General features: G+C 44.7%; 4 protein-coding genes across 6 annotated transcripts in view; 1 reads left to right on the top strand and 3 right to left on the bottom strand.

Moving 5' to 3' along the window:
* Positions 1-1581: 1581 nt before the first annotated feature.
* Positions 1582-3020, bottom strand: LOC311027715 (uncharacterized protein). 2 transcript variants are annotated; one of them, XM_084031861.1, is made up of 4 exons: positions 2913-3020; positions 2237-2420; positions 1974-2129; positions 1582-1874 (listed from the first exon to the last, which is right to left on the bottom strand). In XM_084031861.1, the coding sequence occupies exons 2-4, from the start codon at positions 2336-2338 to the stop codon at positions 1767-1769; spliced, it is 366 nt and encodes a 121-aa protein (XP_083887987.1). In that variant the 5' UTR covers positions 2339-2420; positions 2913-3020; the 3' UTR covers positions 1582-1766. The 2 variants fall into 2 exon arrangements, with proteins under 2 accessions (XP_083887987.1, XP_083887988.1); XM_084031862.1 differs by having other exon boundaries at positions 2237-2296; positions 2913-3010.
* On the top strand, positions 2937-9099 carry LOC311027708 (uncharacterized protein). 2 transcript variants are annotated; one of them, XM_084031852.1, is made up of 6 exons: positions 2938-3204; positions 4285-4362; positions 4453-4744; positions 4814-5096; positions 5177-5200; positions 7061-9099. In XM_084031852.1, exons 1-6 carry the CDS (start codon positions 3032-3034, stop codon positions 8494-8496), a joined length of 2286 nt encoding a protein of 761 aa, XP_083887978.1. In that variant the 5' UTR covers positions 2938-3031; the 3' UTR covers positions 8497-9099. The 2 variants fall into 2 exon arrangements, with proteins under 2 accessions (XP_083887979.1, XP_083887978.1); XM_084031853.1 differs by lacking the exon at positions 5177-5200 and having other exon boundaries at positions 2937-3204.
* Positions 9100-9213: 114 nt separating this feature from the next.
* On the bottom strand, positions 9214-16476 carry cart4 (cocaine- and amphetamine-regulated transcript 4). The gene is made up of 5 exons (XM_084031863.1): positions 16336-16476; positions 11196-11404; positions 10861-11022; positions 9800-9883; positions 9214-9542 (listed from the first exon to the last, which is right to left on the bottom strand). The coding sequence occupies exons 3-5, from the start codon at positions 11002-11004 to the stop codon at positions 9435-9437; spliced, it is 336 nt and encodes a 111-aa protein (XP_083887989.1). The 5' UTR covers positions 11005-11022; positions 11196-11404; positions 16336-16476; the 3' UTR covers positions 9214-9434.
* Positions 16337-18794, bottom strand: part of LOC311027714 (uncharacterized protein) — a 5462-nt gene continuing 3004 nt past the window's right edge. Inside the window, exons 4-5 of the mRNA XM_084031860.1 lie at positions 18031-18126; positions 16337-16476 (exon numbers count right to left, since the gene is read on the bottom strand). Of these exons, the coding sequence (XP_083887986.1) occupies positions 18052-18126 (75 nt within the window). The 3' untranslated portion in view covers positions 16337-16476; positions 18031-18051. The remainder of the gene's footprint in view (positions 16477-18030; positions 18127-18794) is intronic.

The following is an 18794-nucleotide window of genomic DNA, read 5'->3' as shown; positions in this document are numbered from 1 at the left end:
TTCTCCACCATAAGCCGTCTCCAAAGGCGTTTCAGAGAATATGGCAGTACATCCAACCGGCCTCACAACCGCAGACCACGTGTAACCACACCAGCCCAGGACCTCCACATCCAGCAGGTTCACCTCCAAGATCGTCTGCGACCAGCCACTCAGACAGCTGCTGAAACAATTGGTTTGCATAACCAAACAATTTCTGCACAAACTGTCAGAAACCGTCTCAGGGAAGCTCAACTGCATGCTCGTCGTCCTCATCGGGGTCTTGACCTGACTCCAGCTCGTCGCCGTAACAGACTTGAGTGGGCAAATGCTCACATTCGATGGCGTCTGGCACGTTGGAGAGGTGTTCTCTTCACGGATGAATCTCGGTTTACATTGTTCAGGGCAGATGGCAGACAGCGTGTGTGGCGTCGTGTGGGTGAGCGCTTTGCTGATGTCAATGTTGTGGATCGAGTGGCCCATGGTGGTGGTGGGGTTATGGTATGGGCAGGCATCTGTTATGGACGAAGAACACAGGTGCATTTTATTGATGGCATTTTGAATGCACAGAGATACCGTGATGAGATCCTGAGGCCCATTGTTGTGCCATACATCCATGAACATCACCTCATGTTTCAGCAAGATAATGCACGGCCCCATGTTGCAAGGATCTGTACACAATTCTTGGAAGCTGAAAATGTCCCAGTTCTTGCATGGCCAGCATACTCACCGGACATGTCACCCATTGAGCATGTTTGGGATGTGCTTGACCGGCGTATACGACAGCGTGTACCAGTTCCCACTAATATCCAGCAACTTCGCACAGCCATCGAAGAGGAGTGGACCAACATTCCACAGGCCACAATTGACAATCTGATAAACTCTATGCGAAGAAGATGTGTTGCACTGCATGAGGCAAATGGTGGTCACACCAGATACTGACTGGTTCTGAGTCCCCAGACCCCCAATAAAGCAAAAAACTGCACATTTCAGAGTGGCCTTTTATTGTGGGCAGTATAAGGCACACCTGTGCACTAATCATGATGTCAGATCAGCATCTTGATGTGGCACACCTGTGAGGTGGGATGGATTATCTCAGCAAAGCAGAAGTGCTCACTATCACACATTTAGACTGATTTGTGAACAATGTTTGAGAGAAATGGTAATATTGTGTATCTGGAATGAATTTTAGATCTTTAAGTCCATCTCATGAAAAATGGGAGCAAAAACAAAAGTGTTGCGTTTATATTTTTGTTGAGTGTATTTACATATGCACAACAACAACCCGCTACCATAATATTTATATGATGTAGCATTTTGATATAAAACTACAAAGATGTGTCATATGTTAAAATATGTGAACATATGTGAATAATATGACAAGAATCGGCTCTAAAAGGGTTGAAATCAAAATCAAACATTTGAGCTTGACCATTGAATGAATTATTTCTGTGCGTTTAAAGGATCTGGTTTAATTTGAACATTGGACGGGTTATTATAATAATTTACACTCCAAGACAACATAGTCTGGTTACAGTAATTTCTTTACATTGCATTTGGGTGGGTGATCTGTGTAAACCTAGACAAAATAAAACACAATAAAAGTAAAAATACACACAAACACACAATGACTCCATATTAAATCTTCGGTAGATGGTTTTATTGGTGAGTGCAGGTTTAAGCTCCTCTCATTGTGGATCCTGTAAACGGACTCCATATTTGGGTCCATAGAACCAGACTGAGAACGTGTTTGTTGTCCAGGTTCATGATTTAAAGGTGAAGTGATTCTTTTAGAGACTGTGGATGAAGAAATGAGAACACCTAGAGCCCCGTGGACAGAGACACACCTGGGCAGACTTCTGACCCCGCCCTCGCCAACAGAAGCGCTCCCGGTTACACTGAGAGACAGACAGGAAGAGACAGAGAAAGATACCTGGTGTAACTCTACATCTTGTCTCTGATCTACCTTAAGTAACTCTACGTCATGTCTTCCTCACCAGGATGGTGACTCTGCGTCTCTTCAGGCGTCGACACAGTCCAGGAAGCCGATTGAGCCCAGGAAGTGGACTGAGCCCAGGAAGTGGACTGAGTCCAGGAAGTGGACTGAGTCCGTTCTCTTTCTTCAGAGACTTGTTGACGTTTGAAGTCTCGACCTGATGAACAGAAAGATCAAATAAAAAGAAGAGTAGAGTTCCTGTTTTACGGCTGGTCAGTGAATGTAACACATTAATAATAACAGAACAGTTCTCCCAGCATGCACCTGTCCTCGCTGTAACCGTATTGATGTCGGTGTGAAGTCTGGCAGACTGCAGTTGACTCTCTGCAGACAGACGAGGAACAGGAAGAGGGCAGAGGCCTTCATCTGTCAGTCAGTCAATCAATCAATCAATCAGTCAATCAATCAATCAATCAATTGTTCATCCACAGGCTCGCTCTACCAATCTCTGTGTGAATAAAAACATGAAAACAGCCTGAAGAGGAAACAATAATCCTCTTAGTCTGGTTTAGGAGTCACATGACCAGACGATGACATCACACTCTCTCCTCCAATGAGCAGGTGAGTTCACCAGTTTATAAATGTAGATCTTAATTCATGCTGACGTTATTAGTTCATTAGTCTTTGTTGTGTTATGGATCGACAACTATTGATAGAACCGAGTCAATAAAGAATAATAACAACAACAATGTGAAAACAAGTAAATGTTTACAGTAGGATGACTGACAGCTGTGACTGACGTGGTTCTGCGGTGGAGAAACAACAATGCTGGACTCCTAAAACCACATGGTCTCCTTCTCCGCATGCTGTTTTTTCTATAAACTGGTTCAGGTCCAGCAGCTATCATCATCGTGTTATAAATATGATCATACACACGTTATTTCTATATTATATATACAGTATATTATAATGTTATATATTTTTTTATCCCGATCCTCACCGGCTGGTGGCGCTGACGGAACCATAAACCGCCATACAACAGAAGAAGAAGAGGAAGGGGAGAAAGAGGAGGAAGAAGAACCTGAACCAGTACCAGAACTCGCAGAGTGTCCGGGAGCGATGGCAGACTGCAGCTCGAAACCACCCCCGAAGAAGAATAGAGGTGGTTTTGTAGAAGAGGACCCGGGACGGACCCGGATCCACATCGGTCCGGCGCTTCCCAGATGGAGAGCCCTCCGGGCGGCTAAGGGGCTCCGGCTTGACTCGGAGCTGGCTCTCCTGCTGCTCGACGCGTGAGTAACGTGGCGAGCTCGTGCGGCTTTAACCGTCTGTTGTCATTGGCGACCGGCCGCAGTAACCATGGCAGCCAGCCCGTACGTCGTTATCTACCAGTCTCTGGTGGCTAACTGTAGCTACCGATGCTAGCCGAGGCTAACGGCGGTTCTGTCGGCTCTCTTGTTGTAACTCGACCTCGCTGGTTTGCTTAATCTGATTACTCTTACTCTGATTACTTGATTGTTCCGCGTTTCTAACAACAGCGTCCAAGTCGCATGGTGTCCTCTGTTTAACTGTCCTCTAAATGCTAACGTCCAGCTAGCAGCAGGCTCAGCTAACGGATGCTCACCAGCTAGCATCACAAAGCGGGCCGCGGCCTCGCTCGCAGCGTTCAAGAGGGCAAACGTCACAAACGTGGTTCTCTCGTTATTGTTATTATTTACGTTGTTTAGTAGAACAATGTGTTAGTTAGTTAGTTAATTTGGCGGTTAATAGTTCGTTACGGTGTCGTGACTAAGCACAAAGCGGCTAGCATTGATGATAACATAACACTGTTTAACACAAACATACGGGTACTTGGGCGCCGTCTCCGGGGTGCAGTACCCTTCTCCGCCTGAACGGATACTGAGGCGCTGTTTGTTAATAATTGGTCATATTTGTGATTTTGGTCAGTTATTATATTATTAGTATTACATTATTGATATTACATTATATTATTAATATTACATTATATTATTAATATTATATATTATTACATTATATTATGTTATATTATTACAGTGTTATTGACACACTGCAGCGTATACACATGCAGCAATCTGATGTCTCTGTACTTTAATGAGTTTATGTGATTTATTTGATAGTTCTCATATTTATAACCAGATTTCACATTAAACAGCATTTATTTGGACTTTGTTCTGTAAAACAGCGCCCCCTGCTGGCCCATCTGTTCCAGTTCAGATGGTGAGTGGTACTGCAGCAGGGAGACTTCATCAGAATAATACATCCAGATGAAGTTCTGTGAGAAGAACATTTTCTCCTCGTAATGGTGAAACACTAATATGGAGGGAAGAGATAAAATGTGTTCCTGGTTCCAGGTATGAGGAGGACCCTCCAGGACCCTCCAGGACCTCTCCTTTGGGAGTCAAGCCTCCTGAGGTTCCAGCTTCTGCTCGGTGGGGACTCTTCATCTCTGTGGAAATAGGATTATTTTATTTTCTTGTCTGTTTTTAAGAATTGGATTTGACACCGTTGGTCTCATTCAGTTCCCAGATGGACCACCTGCCAGTCCTCGCAGCCAAGGAGACGGTCCACGAGAAGGGAAGACCTGAAGAGATGGAGCTTCCTGCGGAGCTTCACAAAGTCCTGACGGAGGACGACATCGTGGGCTCGCGTGCGTCCATCGTCTATGAGGAGAGTCTCCGTCAGCTGACCGCGCTGCTGCAGCTTCCTGTCACACGGTGTCGCCACAGGAAGTCCACCGGACTGATGTGTCTCAGCCCGCCCCCCTTTGAGTGTCTCATCCAACAGCGGGGTTCTGCCTTCGTGGTTGAATGGGTAACCGTCCTCCCTCACTAGTGGACCAGTCCGTCTTTCTCCAGCCTCTAACTGTCCCGTCCTTCCCAGGTCTGTACTCATGGTCATGTGGTCTGGAGCTGGACCTCGCAGCCCACCTTCAAGTTCGGGATGCTGGCGGGCGACTTCATGCTCGGGACCAACATCCTGCTGAGCGGGAACAACTACAGCAAGGTGGCGCTCCTGTTCCGCTTCATGAACATGGGCGTCGTCAGTCCGGCCACCTTCGCCAAGATCCAGGACACGTACTGCGTGGACCACATCAGGGACTTCTGGATGGAGAGGAGGTCTGAGGCGGTCCAGTGGCTACAGGGCAAGGACGTGGTAGTCCTAGGTGAGTCCACGTCGTCACCACCAGGGTCAACACAGCTGATGGACGACGAGTTCTAATTCACACTTGTTCTTTGTTTCTAGGAGGCCGGAGGACCGACCCCGCAGGTAGAACCAGATCTCCTAGGAAATGGAACCCTTAGAGGCCGCGTCCGTAGACCCTTAGAGGCCGCGTCCGTAGACCCTTAGAGAACGCGTCCGTAGACCTTAGAGAATGCGTCCGTAGACCCTTAGAGAACGCTTCCGTAGACCCTTAGAGAATGCTTCCGTAGACCCTTAGAGAATGCTTCCGTAGACCCTTGGAGGTCGCGTCCGTAGACCCTTGGAGAACGCGTCCGTAGACCCTTAGAGGCCGCGTCGGGAGACCCTTACAGGCCCCGTCGGTAGACCCTTAGAGAACGCGTCCGTAGACCTTAGAGGCCGCGTCCGTAGACCTTAGAGAACGCTTCCGTAGACCCTTAGAGAACGCGTCCGTAGACCCTTAGAGAACGCTTCCGTAGACCCTTAGAGAACGCGTCCGTAGACCCTTAGAGAACGCTTCCGTAGACCCTTAGAGAACGCGTCCGTAGACCCTTAGAGAACGCTTCCGTAGACCCTTAGAGAACGCGTCCGTAGACCCTTGGAGAACACGTCCGTAGACCCTTAGAGGCCGCGTCGGTAGACCCTTACAGGCCCCGTCGGTAGACCCTTAGAGAACGCGTCCGTAGACCTTAGAGGTCGCGTCCGTAGACCTTAGAGGTCGCGTCCGTAGACCCTTAGAGGCCGCGTCCGTAGACCTTAGAGGCCGCGTCCGTAGACCCTTAGAGAACGCGTCCGTAGACCTTAGAGGCCGCGTCCGTAGACCTTAGAGAACGCTTCCGTAGACCCTTAGAGAACGCGTCCGTAGACCCTTGGAGAACACGTCCGTAGACCCTTAGAGGCCGCGTTGGGAGACCCTTACAGGCCCCGTCGGTAGACCCTTAGCGAACGCGTCCGTAGACCTTAGAGGCCGCGTCCGTAGACCTCCGTAGACCCTTAGAGAACGTGTCCGTAGACCCTTGGAGAACACGTCCGTAGACCCTTAGAGGCCGCGTCGGGAGACCCTTACAGGCCCCGTCGGTAGACCCTTAGAGAACGCGTCCGTAGACCTTAGAGGTCGCGTCCGTAGACCCTTAGAGAACGCGTCCGTAGACCTTAGAGGCCGCGTCCGTAGACCTTAGAGAACGCTTCCGTAGACCCTTAGAGGCCGCGTCCGTAGACCCTTAGAGAACGCGTCCGTAGACCTTAGAGGCCGCGTCCGTAGACCTTAGAGAACGCTTCCGTAGACCCTTAGAGAACGCGTCCGTAGACCCTTGGAGAACACGTCCGTAGACCCTTAGAGGCCGCGTTGGGAGACCCTTACAGGCCCCGTCGGTAGACCCTTAGCGAACGCGTCCGTAGACCTTAGAGGCCGCGTCCGTAGACCTCCGTAGACCCTTAGAGAACGTGTCCGTAGACCCTTGGAGAACACGTCCGTAGACCCTTAGAGGCCGCGTCGGGAGACCCTTACAGGCCCCGTCGGTAGACCCTTAGAGAACGCGTCCGTAGACCTTAGAGGTCGCGTCCGTAGACCCTTAGAGGCCGCGTCCGTAGACCTTAGAGAACGCGTCCGTAGACCCTTAGAGGCCGCGTCCATAGACCCTTAGAGAACGCGTCCGTAGACCTTAGAGAACGCGTCCGTAGACCCTTGGAGGTCGCGTCCGTAGACCTTTAGAGGCCGCGTCCGTAGACCCTTGGAGGTCGCGTCCCTATATCAAGTATGAATATAAAGTATATGTACGAATATAAAGTATAAATATAAAAAATGTATACTTTATATTTTATATTTTTTTATATAATTTTTTTTTTTTAAGTATATGTATAAATACAAAGTATAAATAAAAAAAACTAACTGAAGTACCTGAATAAATGTCTACTTTAACAGTTTTCTGTGTTTAATTTTACCTTCAGAAGTACAGAAAGTGGTTGTTAAAGAGGAGAAGCGAGACGGGAGCTCCAGTCTGGACCCGGAGGACCCGAAGGACGTCCAGGAGGACCCTGAGGACCTGGAGGACCCAGAGCCCCCCCACATTAAAGAGGAACTGGAGGAGGCTGATGTCACCAAGTTCCTGTTCACTCCTGTGAAGAGTGAAGATGATGAAGAGGAACCCCAGTCCTCACAGCTTCATCAGAGACACACTGAACACATAGAACCAGAAGCTGCTGAAGAGGACTGTGGAGGACCAGGACCAGACAGGGACTCTGATCCAGAGTCTGACAATAGTCTTGGCAGTGATGATGAGACCAGAGATCCTCAGTCAGCTTTAAATAATGAGGAAGTTCCCGTCGGTGAGAAACCTTTTGGCTGCTCCGAATGTGGGAAAAGATTTGGGACCAAGACGTATCTGAAGATTCACATGAGATCTCACACGGGAGAGAAACCGTTCAGCTGCCCGTTGTGTGGGAAAGGATTCACCCGGAAGGTTCTGTTACAACTACACATTAAAGCTCACACTGGAGAGAAACCGTTCAGCTGCTCCGTTTGTGGGAAAAGCTTCACACAAGCAGGAAGTCTGAGACGCCACATGCCGCTCCACACAGGTGAGAAACGCTTCAGCTGCAGCGTCTGTGGGCGGAGCTTCACCTGGTACACCAGCCTCAAAACCCACCGTTGTGCCGGCCGCCCGCCGCAGGCCCCAGAGGTGGAAGGGGCGGAGCCTCCAGCCAGCAGCTCAGCTGGACGCATGGACTGTGGAGCACAAGAACCAGGCAGGAACCCTGAGCAACACAGACATCCAGACCTAGATTCTGTTGACAAGAGTGGAGAGTCTTCTGAACCAGAGACGGATGACAGCGATGACGACTGGATGGAGAGCAGAGAGCCTCAATCGGAGTCAAACTCCATGAAAGATGAACTTTCTGCCGGCGACTCCAGGTGCAGCACCTGTGAGAAACCGTTCAGCTGCTCTGAGTGCGGGAAACGATTCGGCTTCAAGGCGCATCTAAAGAGACACGTGAGATCTCACACGGGAGAGAAACCGTTCAGCTGCTTGTTCTGCAGGAAGTCGTTCGCACAAAGTGACAGTTTACAGAAACACATGCGGATCCACACGGGAGAGAAACCGTACAGCTGCTCTGTGTGTGGGAAAGCTTTCAGTGAAAACGGCAATCTGAAAGTTCACATGAGATCTCATACGGGAGAGAAACCGTTCAGCTGCTCCATCTGTAAGAAGTCTTTTACAAAGAGTGACAGTTTACAGAAACACATGAGGATCCACACGGGAGAGAAACCCTTCAGCTGTGCCGTCTGCGGGAAATCCTTCAGTGAAAGTGGAAATCTGAGGAGACACATGCGACTCCACACGGGAGAGAAACCGTTCAGCTTCAGTGTTTGTGAAATAAGATGAAAAGAAGAGGATGTGGAGGACCAGAACCAGACAGGAACCCAGACTACCGAGATCCAGACAGACAATCGGAACCTGAGACTCACTGAGACCAGAGAACCTCACGATCTGAGGTCTACAAAACATCTGAAGAAACACGTGAATCTGAATTTAATACGTTCTTCAGTCAGAAACATGTTTCACTGTTTTGAATCATTGAATGTTGTAATATATTCTAATTTCTTAAAATAACTTTGATTTCTTGTAAATCAGTCAATTTTGACCCAAGCAAATTCCTCTAATAACTCGATAAATAAGCTGATAATCGGATTGGATTGGAAAAAAGTAAATAAACGTTGATATGGAAATGTGTGTTCTTCTGGTTGATCGCTCCAATCTGGTGTGTGTGTGTGTGTGTGTGTGTGTGTGTGTGTGTGTGTGTGTGTGTGTGTGTGTGTGTGTGTGTGTGTGTGTGTGTGTGTGTGTGTGTGTGTGTGTGTGTGTGGAAATATCTTTGATAGACAGACGAATAGAATTCAGTTTTCTGACAGGAAGTAGAAAAACCTCCGTTGTAGTAAAGTAAATAAGTAAATTAACTCCCCTTCAAAATAAAATCCTTTGAATACATCTCAGAGTCAAACCTTGTACTTTTACTGTATGGTGCTGAGAATACTTGCACTACTTCCTGTGTAAATGATGATGTCATCAGAGCCGAGCAGCTTTATGAAGAATCTTTATTTAACAAAATAAATGAATCTGCAGGACGAACACTGAAACCTCCAAACAAAGACAGAAACATGCAGACAGTCAGGTGAGACAGGTGTGTGAGACAGGTGTCTGTGTCCTGGACTTCTGTTCTAGTGAGGACATTCACTCTGGTTCTCCCTGGAACGCAACCACGATGTCCTCACAAGTACACAAGTCCAGGGTGTGTATGTGTGTGTTCATGTGTGTGAGTGTGTTCAGTAGCAGCGCAGGAAGAAGGTGTTGCAGGCCGTTCCTCTCAGACAGTCACACAGTCGGCCGATACGAGGACCGTGTTTCATCGCACAGCGCTCACCGACATCACACTGAGAGACAGACGGGGAGAGAGAGAGAGACAGGGAGAGAAACGGAGAGACAGACAGGAAGAGAGATAGAGAGAGACAGGGAGACAGACAGATGTTACACTTCTGTCAGACAGGATGTGATGTCATAGTGATGAATATTGAAGGTGAGTGTGATGACGTACTAAACTGTCACATGGCATTAAAGTGATGAACCTGAGCAGGAAACACTCATCAATAACTAATAATGATATATTGATTGATTGATCGAGTGATCTCACCCGCGGGATCACGCTGGCTTTCTTCTCCACAGAGAGACCGACGCTGCTGTCGGCCTCGTCCAGGAATCCCTGCAGAGCTTCAGCCTGGAGACAGACCGACAGGCAGGCAGACAGACAGGCAGGCAGTCAGGCGAACCCACAGACAGACGGATCCATAGACAGGCAGGCAGACAGACAGACAGATGTGATGAACATGTGATGCTTATCTTTTCAAAATAAACCGAGTTCACATGAAATGCATTTTCAAAGTCTTTCAAAATAAACTTTCACGATGGTCTACTTTGTTTTTACTGATGATGATTTGTTAAAGGTTAAAGTCTTCCTGGGTTAAAGTCTTCCTGGGTTAAAGTCATCCTGGGTTAAAGTCTTCCTGGGTTAAAGTCATCCTGGATTAAAGTCATCCTGGATTAAAGTCATCCTGGGTTAAAGTCTTCCTGGGTTAAAGTCTTCCTGGGTAAAAGTCTTCCTGGGTAAAAGTCATCCTGGATTAAAGTCATCCTGGGTTAAAGTCCACCTGGGTTAAAGTCATCCTGTGTTAAAGTCCACCTGGGTTAAAGTCATCCTGGATTAAAGTCATCCTGGGTTAAAGTCCACCTGGGTTAAAGTCATCCTGGGTAAAAATCATCCTGGGTTATAGTCCACCTGGGTTAAAGTCATCCTGGGTTAAAGTCATCCTGGGTTAAAGTCCTGTGTTTGTTAGACCAATCAGGAACCAACGTGGTTTTATTTAAAACGATGTTCACAGAGATAATAAATATAATAAAGTAAACAGAAATAGAAATTGAAGCCGGGACGATATAAATAAGAAATAAATATATAAATTTCATTCTGATCTAATAATATGAAAACTTTACTCATTTATCACCTCAAATACTTCATTAAATATTCCTTTAATTAACTTCAAAGTCCCGTCACATTAATTGATCGATGATTTCTTATTAATTCACGTTTCCAGAGTAATAATATTTTGAGTGATAATATTAAATAAATCCAACATGATGCCTTTAAAGAGATCCGGGACCAGATCCGGGACCAGATCTGGGACCAGACCGGCAACTCACCAGCTCTTTGGTCGTGAGTCCGAGGATCGGCTCGTCCGGTGCCGACGGCAGCTGGTTGTCTGCTGACCTCTGACCCTGGCAGAGTGATGTCATCACGGACAGACAGACGGACAGGAAGACGGCGGCACGCAGACTCTCCATCATCCAGAACCCAATGAGAACCTGCAGAAGACGATGAGAACTTGCAGAACCCGATCAGAACCGATGAGAACCTGATAAGAACCCAATGACAACCTGCAGAATCCGCTCAGAAGCCGTTGAGAACCTGCAACATCAATAATGATTGATTAATAATAATGAACAGAAAACAATAAGAGCTGAAGTTCAGGACTTACGATTAATTCCCAGTTTCAGTCCCTCTTCTTCTTCGTTGGTGTCTCTGTGGTTGACTGCGGCTGGGAGCTCCTTCGTCTTCCTCCTCCTCACTTGTACTCGCTGCTCTGCTGCCCCTCCCCTATTTATAGCCCGCCGCTCCTCCGTCAGCACGCTCCATCAGATAAACGAGGCGGCGCTCGCCAGCGCTCGCCGGTGATTGATGATGCATCTGTGAGGTTAATATTAAACAGCTTACATGAAACACATGAGGTCAAAGGTCAGACGGTGACTCACAGCAGAAGGTCGAATTCACCTCAGAAGAGTTTAATCATTCTGATCCTTTATGACTGTAATCACAAGAGAGAGACCCAGAACCACCACAAAGAGACCCAGAACCACCTCAAAGAGACCCAGAACCACCACAAAGAGACCCAGAACCACCTCAAAGAGACCCAGAACCACCACAGAGACCCAGAACCACCACAAAGAGACTCAGAACCACCACAGAGACCCAGAACCACCACAAAGAGACTCAGAACCACCACAGAGACCCAGAACCACCACAAAGAGACCCAGAACCACCACAGAGACCCAGAACCACCACAAAGAGACCCAGAACAACCACAAAGAGACCCAGAACCACCACAGAGACCCAGAACCACCACAAAGAGACCCAGAACCACCACAGAGACCCAGAACCACCACAAAGAGACCCAGAACCACCACAGAGACCCAGAACAACCACAAAGAGACCCAGAACCACCACAGAGACCCAGAACAACCACAAAGAGACCCAGAACCACCACAAAGAGACTCAGAACCACCACAGAGACCCAGACCCACCACAGAGAGACCCAGGGTCAGAAACCAGACCTTCGGGTCTAACAGGGTCAGGACTCATTAACAACTTCTCTCTCCACCTGCTGATGAAACTGGTGGATGGTCTGAGGTCTGATGTGGACCAGCAGGTCTGTTCCCAGCTGACCTCAGATCAGGATGCGGTTTAATGATGCCGCAGGAGGAAACGGCGAGCGCCCTTTCTCCCTCTGATCTGCATGGAGGCGCCACGTTTCATCTCCACTTTCATTACTGGCCAAATGTCACGCAGCGAGGAAACCTCGTATCTCCAGGACGAAACCTCGTATCTATGCAGACAAACAAACAAACAAAGCGCTGATGATGTATTTCCTGTCGGAGGCGTCGGACAGAAACGTGATGGTCGAGGCCGACAGTGACATCACAGATGGCGTTTATTCAGAACCACAGAAGAAGACCTTGTCGGGCCGCGGCGACCTTCAGAAGAGGAACGACTCAACGTTTCACAAGTTAAACCTGTTTGTTTCATGACGTCGAAGATGAATGTTTTATAAAAAAAGGTTCAAATATGAATTTAATTCTCTGTTTCAGTCGTTATCATTTCTATCAGGAGTCTTCGTCATCAGGTCGGTGATGAACACGGAGTGTGTGTGTGTGTGTGTGTGTGTGTGTGTGTGTTATCTGCTGACAGCAGAGTTTCTCTGAAGGTCATGAGACACATTTAAACACCATCACACATCAAACACACCTTTCATTCTGTGTGTGTGTGTGTGTCATTGTGTGTGTGTGTGTGTGTGATTGTGTGTGTGAGTGTGTTCTGTTTAGTTTATTAGTTTATAATTTGGTGGACAGTCCCCTTTAAGACATAACATGTACATATAAGACATAACAGCACATAAGACATAACATGTACATATAAGATATAACATGTACACATAAGATATAACATGTACATATAAGACATAACAGCACATAAGACATAACATGTACATTTAAGCATATACGACATAACATGTACACATAAGATATAATATGTACATATAAGACATAACATGTACATTTAAGCATATACGACATAACATGTACATATAAGACATAACATGTACATATAAGATATAACATGTACACATAAGATATAATATGTACACATAAGACATAACATGTACATATAAGACATAACATGTACATATAAGACATAACATGTACATATAAGACATAACATGTACATATAAGATATAATATGTACATATAAGACATAACAGCACATAAGACATAACATGTACATTTAAGCACATAAGACATAACATGTACATATAAGACATAACATGTACATATAAGGGCCCTGTGATAGACTGGCGTCCTGTCCAGGGTGAACCCTGCCTTCGCCCAATGATAGCTGGGATCGGCTCCAGCCCCCCACGAACCTGAATACAGGATAAGCGGTAGACAATGGATGGATGTACATGTAAGCATATAAGACATAACATGTACATATAAGACATAACAGCATGTAAGACATAACATGTACATATAAGACATAACAGCACATAAGACATAACATGTACATATAAGACATAACATGTACATATAAGACATAACATGTACATATAAGACATAACATGTACATTTAAGCATATACGACATAACATGTACATATAAGCATATACGACATAACATGTACATTTAAGCATATACGACATAACATGTACACATAAGACATTACATGTACATATAAGCATATACGACATAACATTTACATTTAAGCATATACCACATAACATGTACATTTAAGCATATACGACATAACATGTACACATAAGCATATAAGACATAACATGTACACATAAGCATATACGACATAACATGTACATTTAAGCATATACGACATTACATGTACATATAAGCATATACGACATAACATGTACATTTAAGCATATACGACATAACATGTACATTTAAGCATATACAACATAACATGTACACATAAGACATAACAGCACATAAGACATTACATGTACATATAAGACATAACATGTACACATAAGACATAACAGCACATAAGACATTACATGTACACATAAGACATAACATGTACATATAAGCATATAAGACATAACATGTACATATAAGACATAACAGCACATATAAGACATAACATGTACATATAAGACATAACATGCACATATAAGACATAACATGTACATATAAGACATAACATGCACATATAAGACATAACATGTACATATAAGACATAACATGCACATATAAGACATAACATGTACATATAAGACATAACATGCACATATAAGACATAACATGCACATATAAGCATGTAAGACATAACATGTACATATAAGCATGTAAGACATAACATGTACATATAAGCATGTAAGACATAACATGTACATATAAGCCATAACAGCACATAAGACATAACATGTACATATAAGACATAACATGTACATATAAGCCATAACAGCACATAAGACATAACATGTACATATAAGACATAACATGTACATATAAGACATAACATGTACATATAAGACATAACATGTACATATAAGACATAACATGCACATATAAGACATAACATGTACATATAAGACATAACATGCACATATAAGACATAACATGTACATATAAGACATAACATGCACATGTAAGACATAACATGTACATATAAGACATAACATGCACATATAAGACATAACATGCACATATAAGCATGTAAGACATAACATGTACATATAAGCATGTAAGACATAACATGTACATATAAGCCATAACAGCACATAAGACATAACATGTACATATAAGACATAACATGTACATATAAGACATAACATGCACATATAAGACATAACATGTACATATAAGACATAACATGCACATATAAGACATAACATGTACATATAAGACATAACATGCACATATAAGACATAACATGTACATATAAGACATAACATGCACATATAAGACATAACATGTACATATAAGACATAACATGCACATATAAGACATAACATGCACATATAAGCATGTAAGACATAACATGTACATATAAGCATGTAAGACATAACATGTACATATAAGCCATAACAGCACATAAGACATAACATGTACATATAAGACATAACATGTACATATAAGATAGACATAGAAAGTTCTGTTAGTTGAGAAAATGGATCACTAACCCAGCGGAGCGCTGTGATTGGTTGCTCGCGTGCCGATTCCTCCTGGACAGAAATAACCGCGACGCCGCGACGCCTACCCCCCCCCCCACCCCCGAGGCATCCTCACTTTCTGCTCGCCGCTGCTCGCATCAACACTTGCAGCGACGCGGTGACACTGACGGGTTGCTGTTTGATACCCGACACATCCGATCACGATCAGAACGACCACAAATAAACCTGGACCCTGGGGGGACCACGCCAGACCCTCTGAGGGGTCGGACCGCCGGTTCATCACGCGAATAAGAAGATTCATATCAGGAGATTTTATTTCTACGGATAATTACAGAACAGCTGATATTTGTATCATGAGACAGTTAATGACTCATAAATACTAATAACCTCTTAATCACTCACTCACTCACTCACTCACTCACTCACGATAATTTGAGATAAGAAGATGGAGAGAGTTTAACATCAACAGCCAGAGACGGCTGAGTTAGCAGCTAGCAGCTAACGGTGTTAACGAGCAAACATGAATCATTAGATTACAGTATTACTTCAGTGTGTGTGTGTGTGTGTGTGTGTGTGTGTGTGTGTGTTAAATGATCATCAAGCTGCTGAGACTTTTTCCTACATTTTTATTGCAAAACACAAACAACAACAACAACATGTGTTCTCAGTTCTCCTGAAAGTTCTTACATGTTTTAAACTCAAATTTAAATTAAACTGCTGTGTGATGCTGTTCCACTCAAACTGCTGTGAAACATTTTTACAAATAAAACGTGAGAAAAAAAAGTGCTGCAGAATTAGATTCTGTTAGATTTGGACATGTTTCATCAATTAAAGGTATATATATATATATATATATATATAGTGACAGTGTTAACCTGAGGGTGGGTGCTACGTTTCCATGACGACGGGTCTTCATAAAGACTAGAGTGGATGTTGACATATTAATAATACGGATATTACATTTGGAACCTTTAAGAAGTTTGAGGATTCACACGTGATCTCACGTTCATCCATTAAAGAGATGGAACATTTGTTTTGAAACGTTGTTGTGATTTTTCTGAAGTTGCTCTGGTTTCATGCTTCGTCATTAATGAACCTCCGTACTAAAACAGTGTGACGAGGTACAGAAGGATGAATGTGTTCTAGTGGAGGACACCTGTGGTGCTGATGCAGCTCTCTGATTGGCTGAGGGCCGGCTGTGGCTCCTCTCCCTGTGGAGGTCAGAGGTCAGCCCCTCCCACCTCGGGGTCATGTGACCCACCCTGGTTTCTGTAGGATCCAACCGATGGGATGTCAGCTAGAAAACAAGAGATCAATAAAACTCTGATCAAACTGCTTAAAGTCAGCCAGTAACTAAAGCTTATTATATATTTAAATGAAATATAAATTACATTTATATTTCATTTCGTGTTTGAATAAAAGATCATTTTCAACAGAACAAAAAGCTTTTTATCTCTAAATGTCACGAATCAACCTTCAACAAAACGTCTCATTTATCTGTAATTATTCATGACATTAAGATTATCGGAGACACGTCGCCATGACAACAGATCTCTTCTGTTCTACCAGGACGGGACTACTTCTATGTGGACCCACAGGACTACTTCTATGTGGACCCACAGGACTACTTCTATGTGGACCCACAGGACTACTTCTATGTGGACCAACAGGACTACTTCTATGTGGACCAACAGGACTACTTCTATGTGGACCAACAGGACTACTTCTATGTGGACCCACAGGACTACTTCTATGTGGACCCACAGGACTACTTCTATGTGGACCAACAGGACTACTTCTATGTGGACCCACAGGACTACTTCTATGTGGACCAACAGGACTACTTCTATGTGGACCAACAGGACTACTTCTATGTGGACCAACAGGACTACTTCTATGTGGACCCGCAGGACTACTTCTATGTGGACCCACAGGACTACTTCTATGTGGACCAACAGGACTACTTCTATGTGGACCAACAGGACTACTTCTATGTGGACCCACAGGACTACTTCTATGTGGACCAACAGGACTACTTCTATGTGGACCAACAGGACTACTTCTATGTGGACCAACAGGACTACTTCTATGTGGACCAACAGGACTACTTCTATGTGGACCAACAGGACTACTTCTATGTGGACCAACAGGACTACTTCTATGTGGACCAACAGGACTACTTCTATGTGGACCCACAGGACTACTTCTATGTGGACCAACAGGACTACTTCTATGTGGACCCACAGGACTACTTCTATGTGGACCCACAGGACTACTTCTATGTGGACCCACAGGACTACTTCTATGTGGACCAACAGGACTACTTCTATGTGGACCCACAGGACTACTTCTATGTGGACCAACAGGACTACTTCTATGTGGACCCACAGGACTACTTCTATGTGGACCCACAGGACTACTTCTATGTGGACCAACAGGACTACTTCTATGTGGACCCACAGGACTACTTCTATGTGGACCCACAGGACTACTTCTATGTGGACCCACAGGACTAATAAAATAGATAATAATGATAATAATAATAAAGCGTCTGCTAAATGTAAATGTAAAATAAACAATAATAATAAAAGATTTAATAGTTATACTAATACAAAATAAACGAAATAATAATAATGGTAATAATAATAATAAAATAACTGATAATAATAATAATACAATATATGATAATATTAACAAATTAAATGATCATAATATTAATAATAATAACAAAAATGGGACTGCCTGTTTTTAATGTGTGCATCCTCAGATCAGAGCTGTGAGGCTACAGCTCCTCCTGCTGGACACAGAACTCACTGCAGTGCATGTCTCACCTGCCGAGTGCGTGTCTCACCTGCCGAGTGTGTGTCTGGTCTCAGAGTGTCTTCTGTAGCTGCTGCATGTTCAGGCTGATCAGGATCACCAGAGTCCAAACGAGTGTCCTGATTTCCTAAAGACAGTAAACGCATCGTCAGCTGATGATCCAGAGATTATATTCAAAAACATACATCCAAATACACACACACACACATATATATATATATATATATATATATATATATCCATCCATCATCTACCACTTATCCTGTATTCAGGGTCGCGGGGGGGCTGGAGCCGATCCCAGCTGTCATTGGGTGAAGGCAGGGTTCACCTGGACAGGTAACCAGTCCATCACAGGGAGACATGTAGAGACAGACAACATTCACACTCACATTCACACCTACGGGACATTTAGAGTCACCAATGAACCTATCCCCATCCTGCATGTCTTTGGACTGTGGGAGGAAGCCGGAGAACCCGGAGAGAACCCACGCTTACACGGGGAGAACATGCAAACTCCACACAGAAGGAACCCGGGCCGACCCGGGAATCGAACCCGGGATCCTCTTGCTGTGAGGCGAGAGTGCTACCCACTACACCACCGTGCAGCTCAATATACAGTATATATCTATATATATACCTCATTCAAAACTAATTGAATAGCTATGATAACGTTCACTTTCATTTTAGCGCGGATGTATAGCTGGCTGAATTGCACTGTAGGGGGCGCCAACGAGTCAGACTTGGAACCTGTGTAAGCCTGCTGTGAAATCATGAAACGTGACGTGCTGACATGGA

This window comes from Eutrigla gurnardus, assembly GCF_963514095.1.
Source record: "Eutrigla gurnardus genome assembly, chromosome: 17".
NCBI classification, from domain to species: Eukaryota; Metazoa; Chordata; class Actinopteri; order Perciformes; family Triglidae; genus Eutrigla; species Eutrigla gurnardus.
This window is presented reverse-complemented; position numbering and strand designations above follow the sequence as displayed.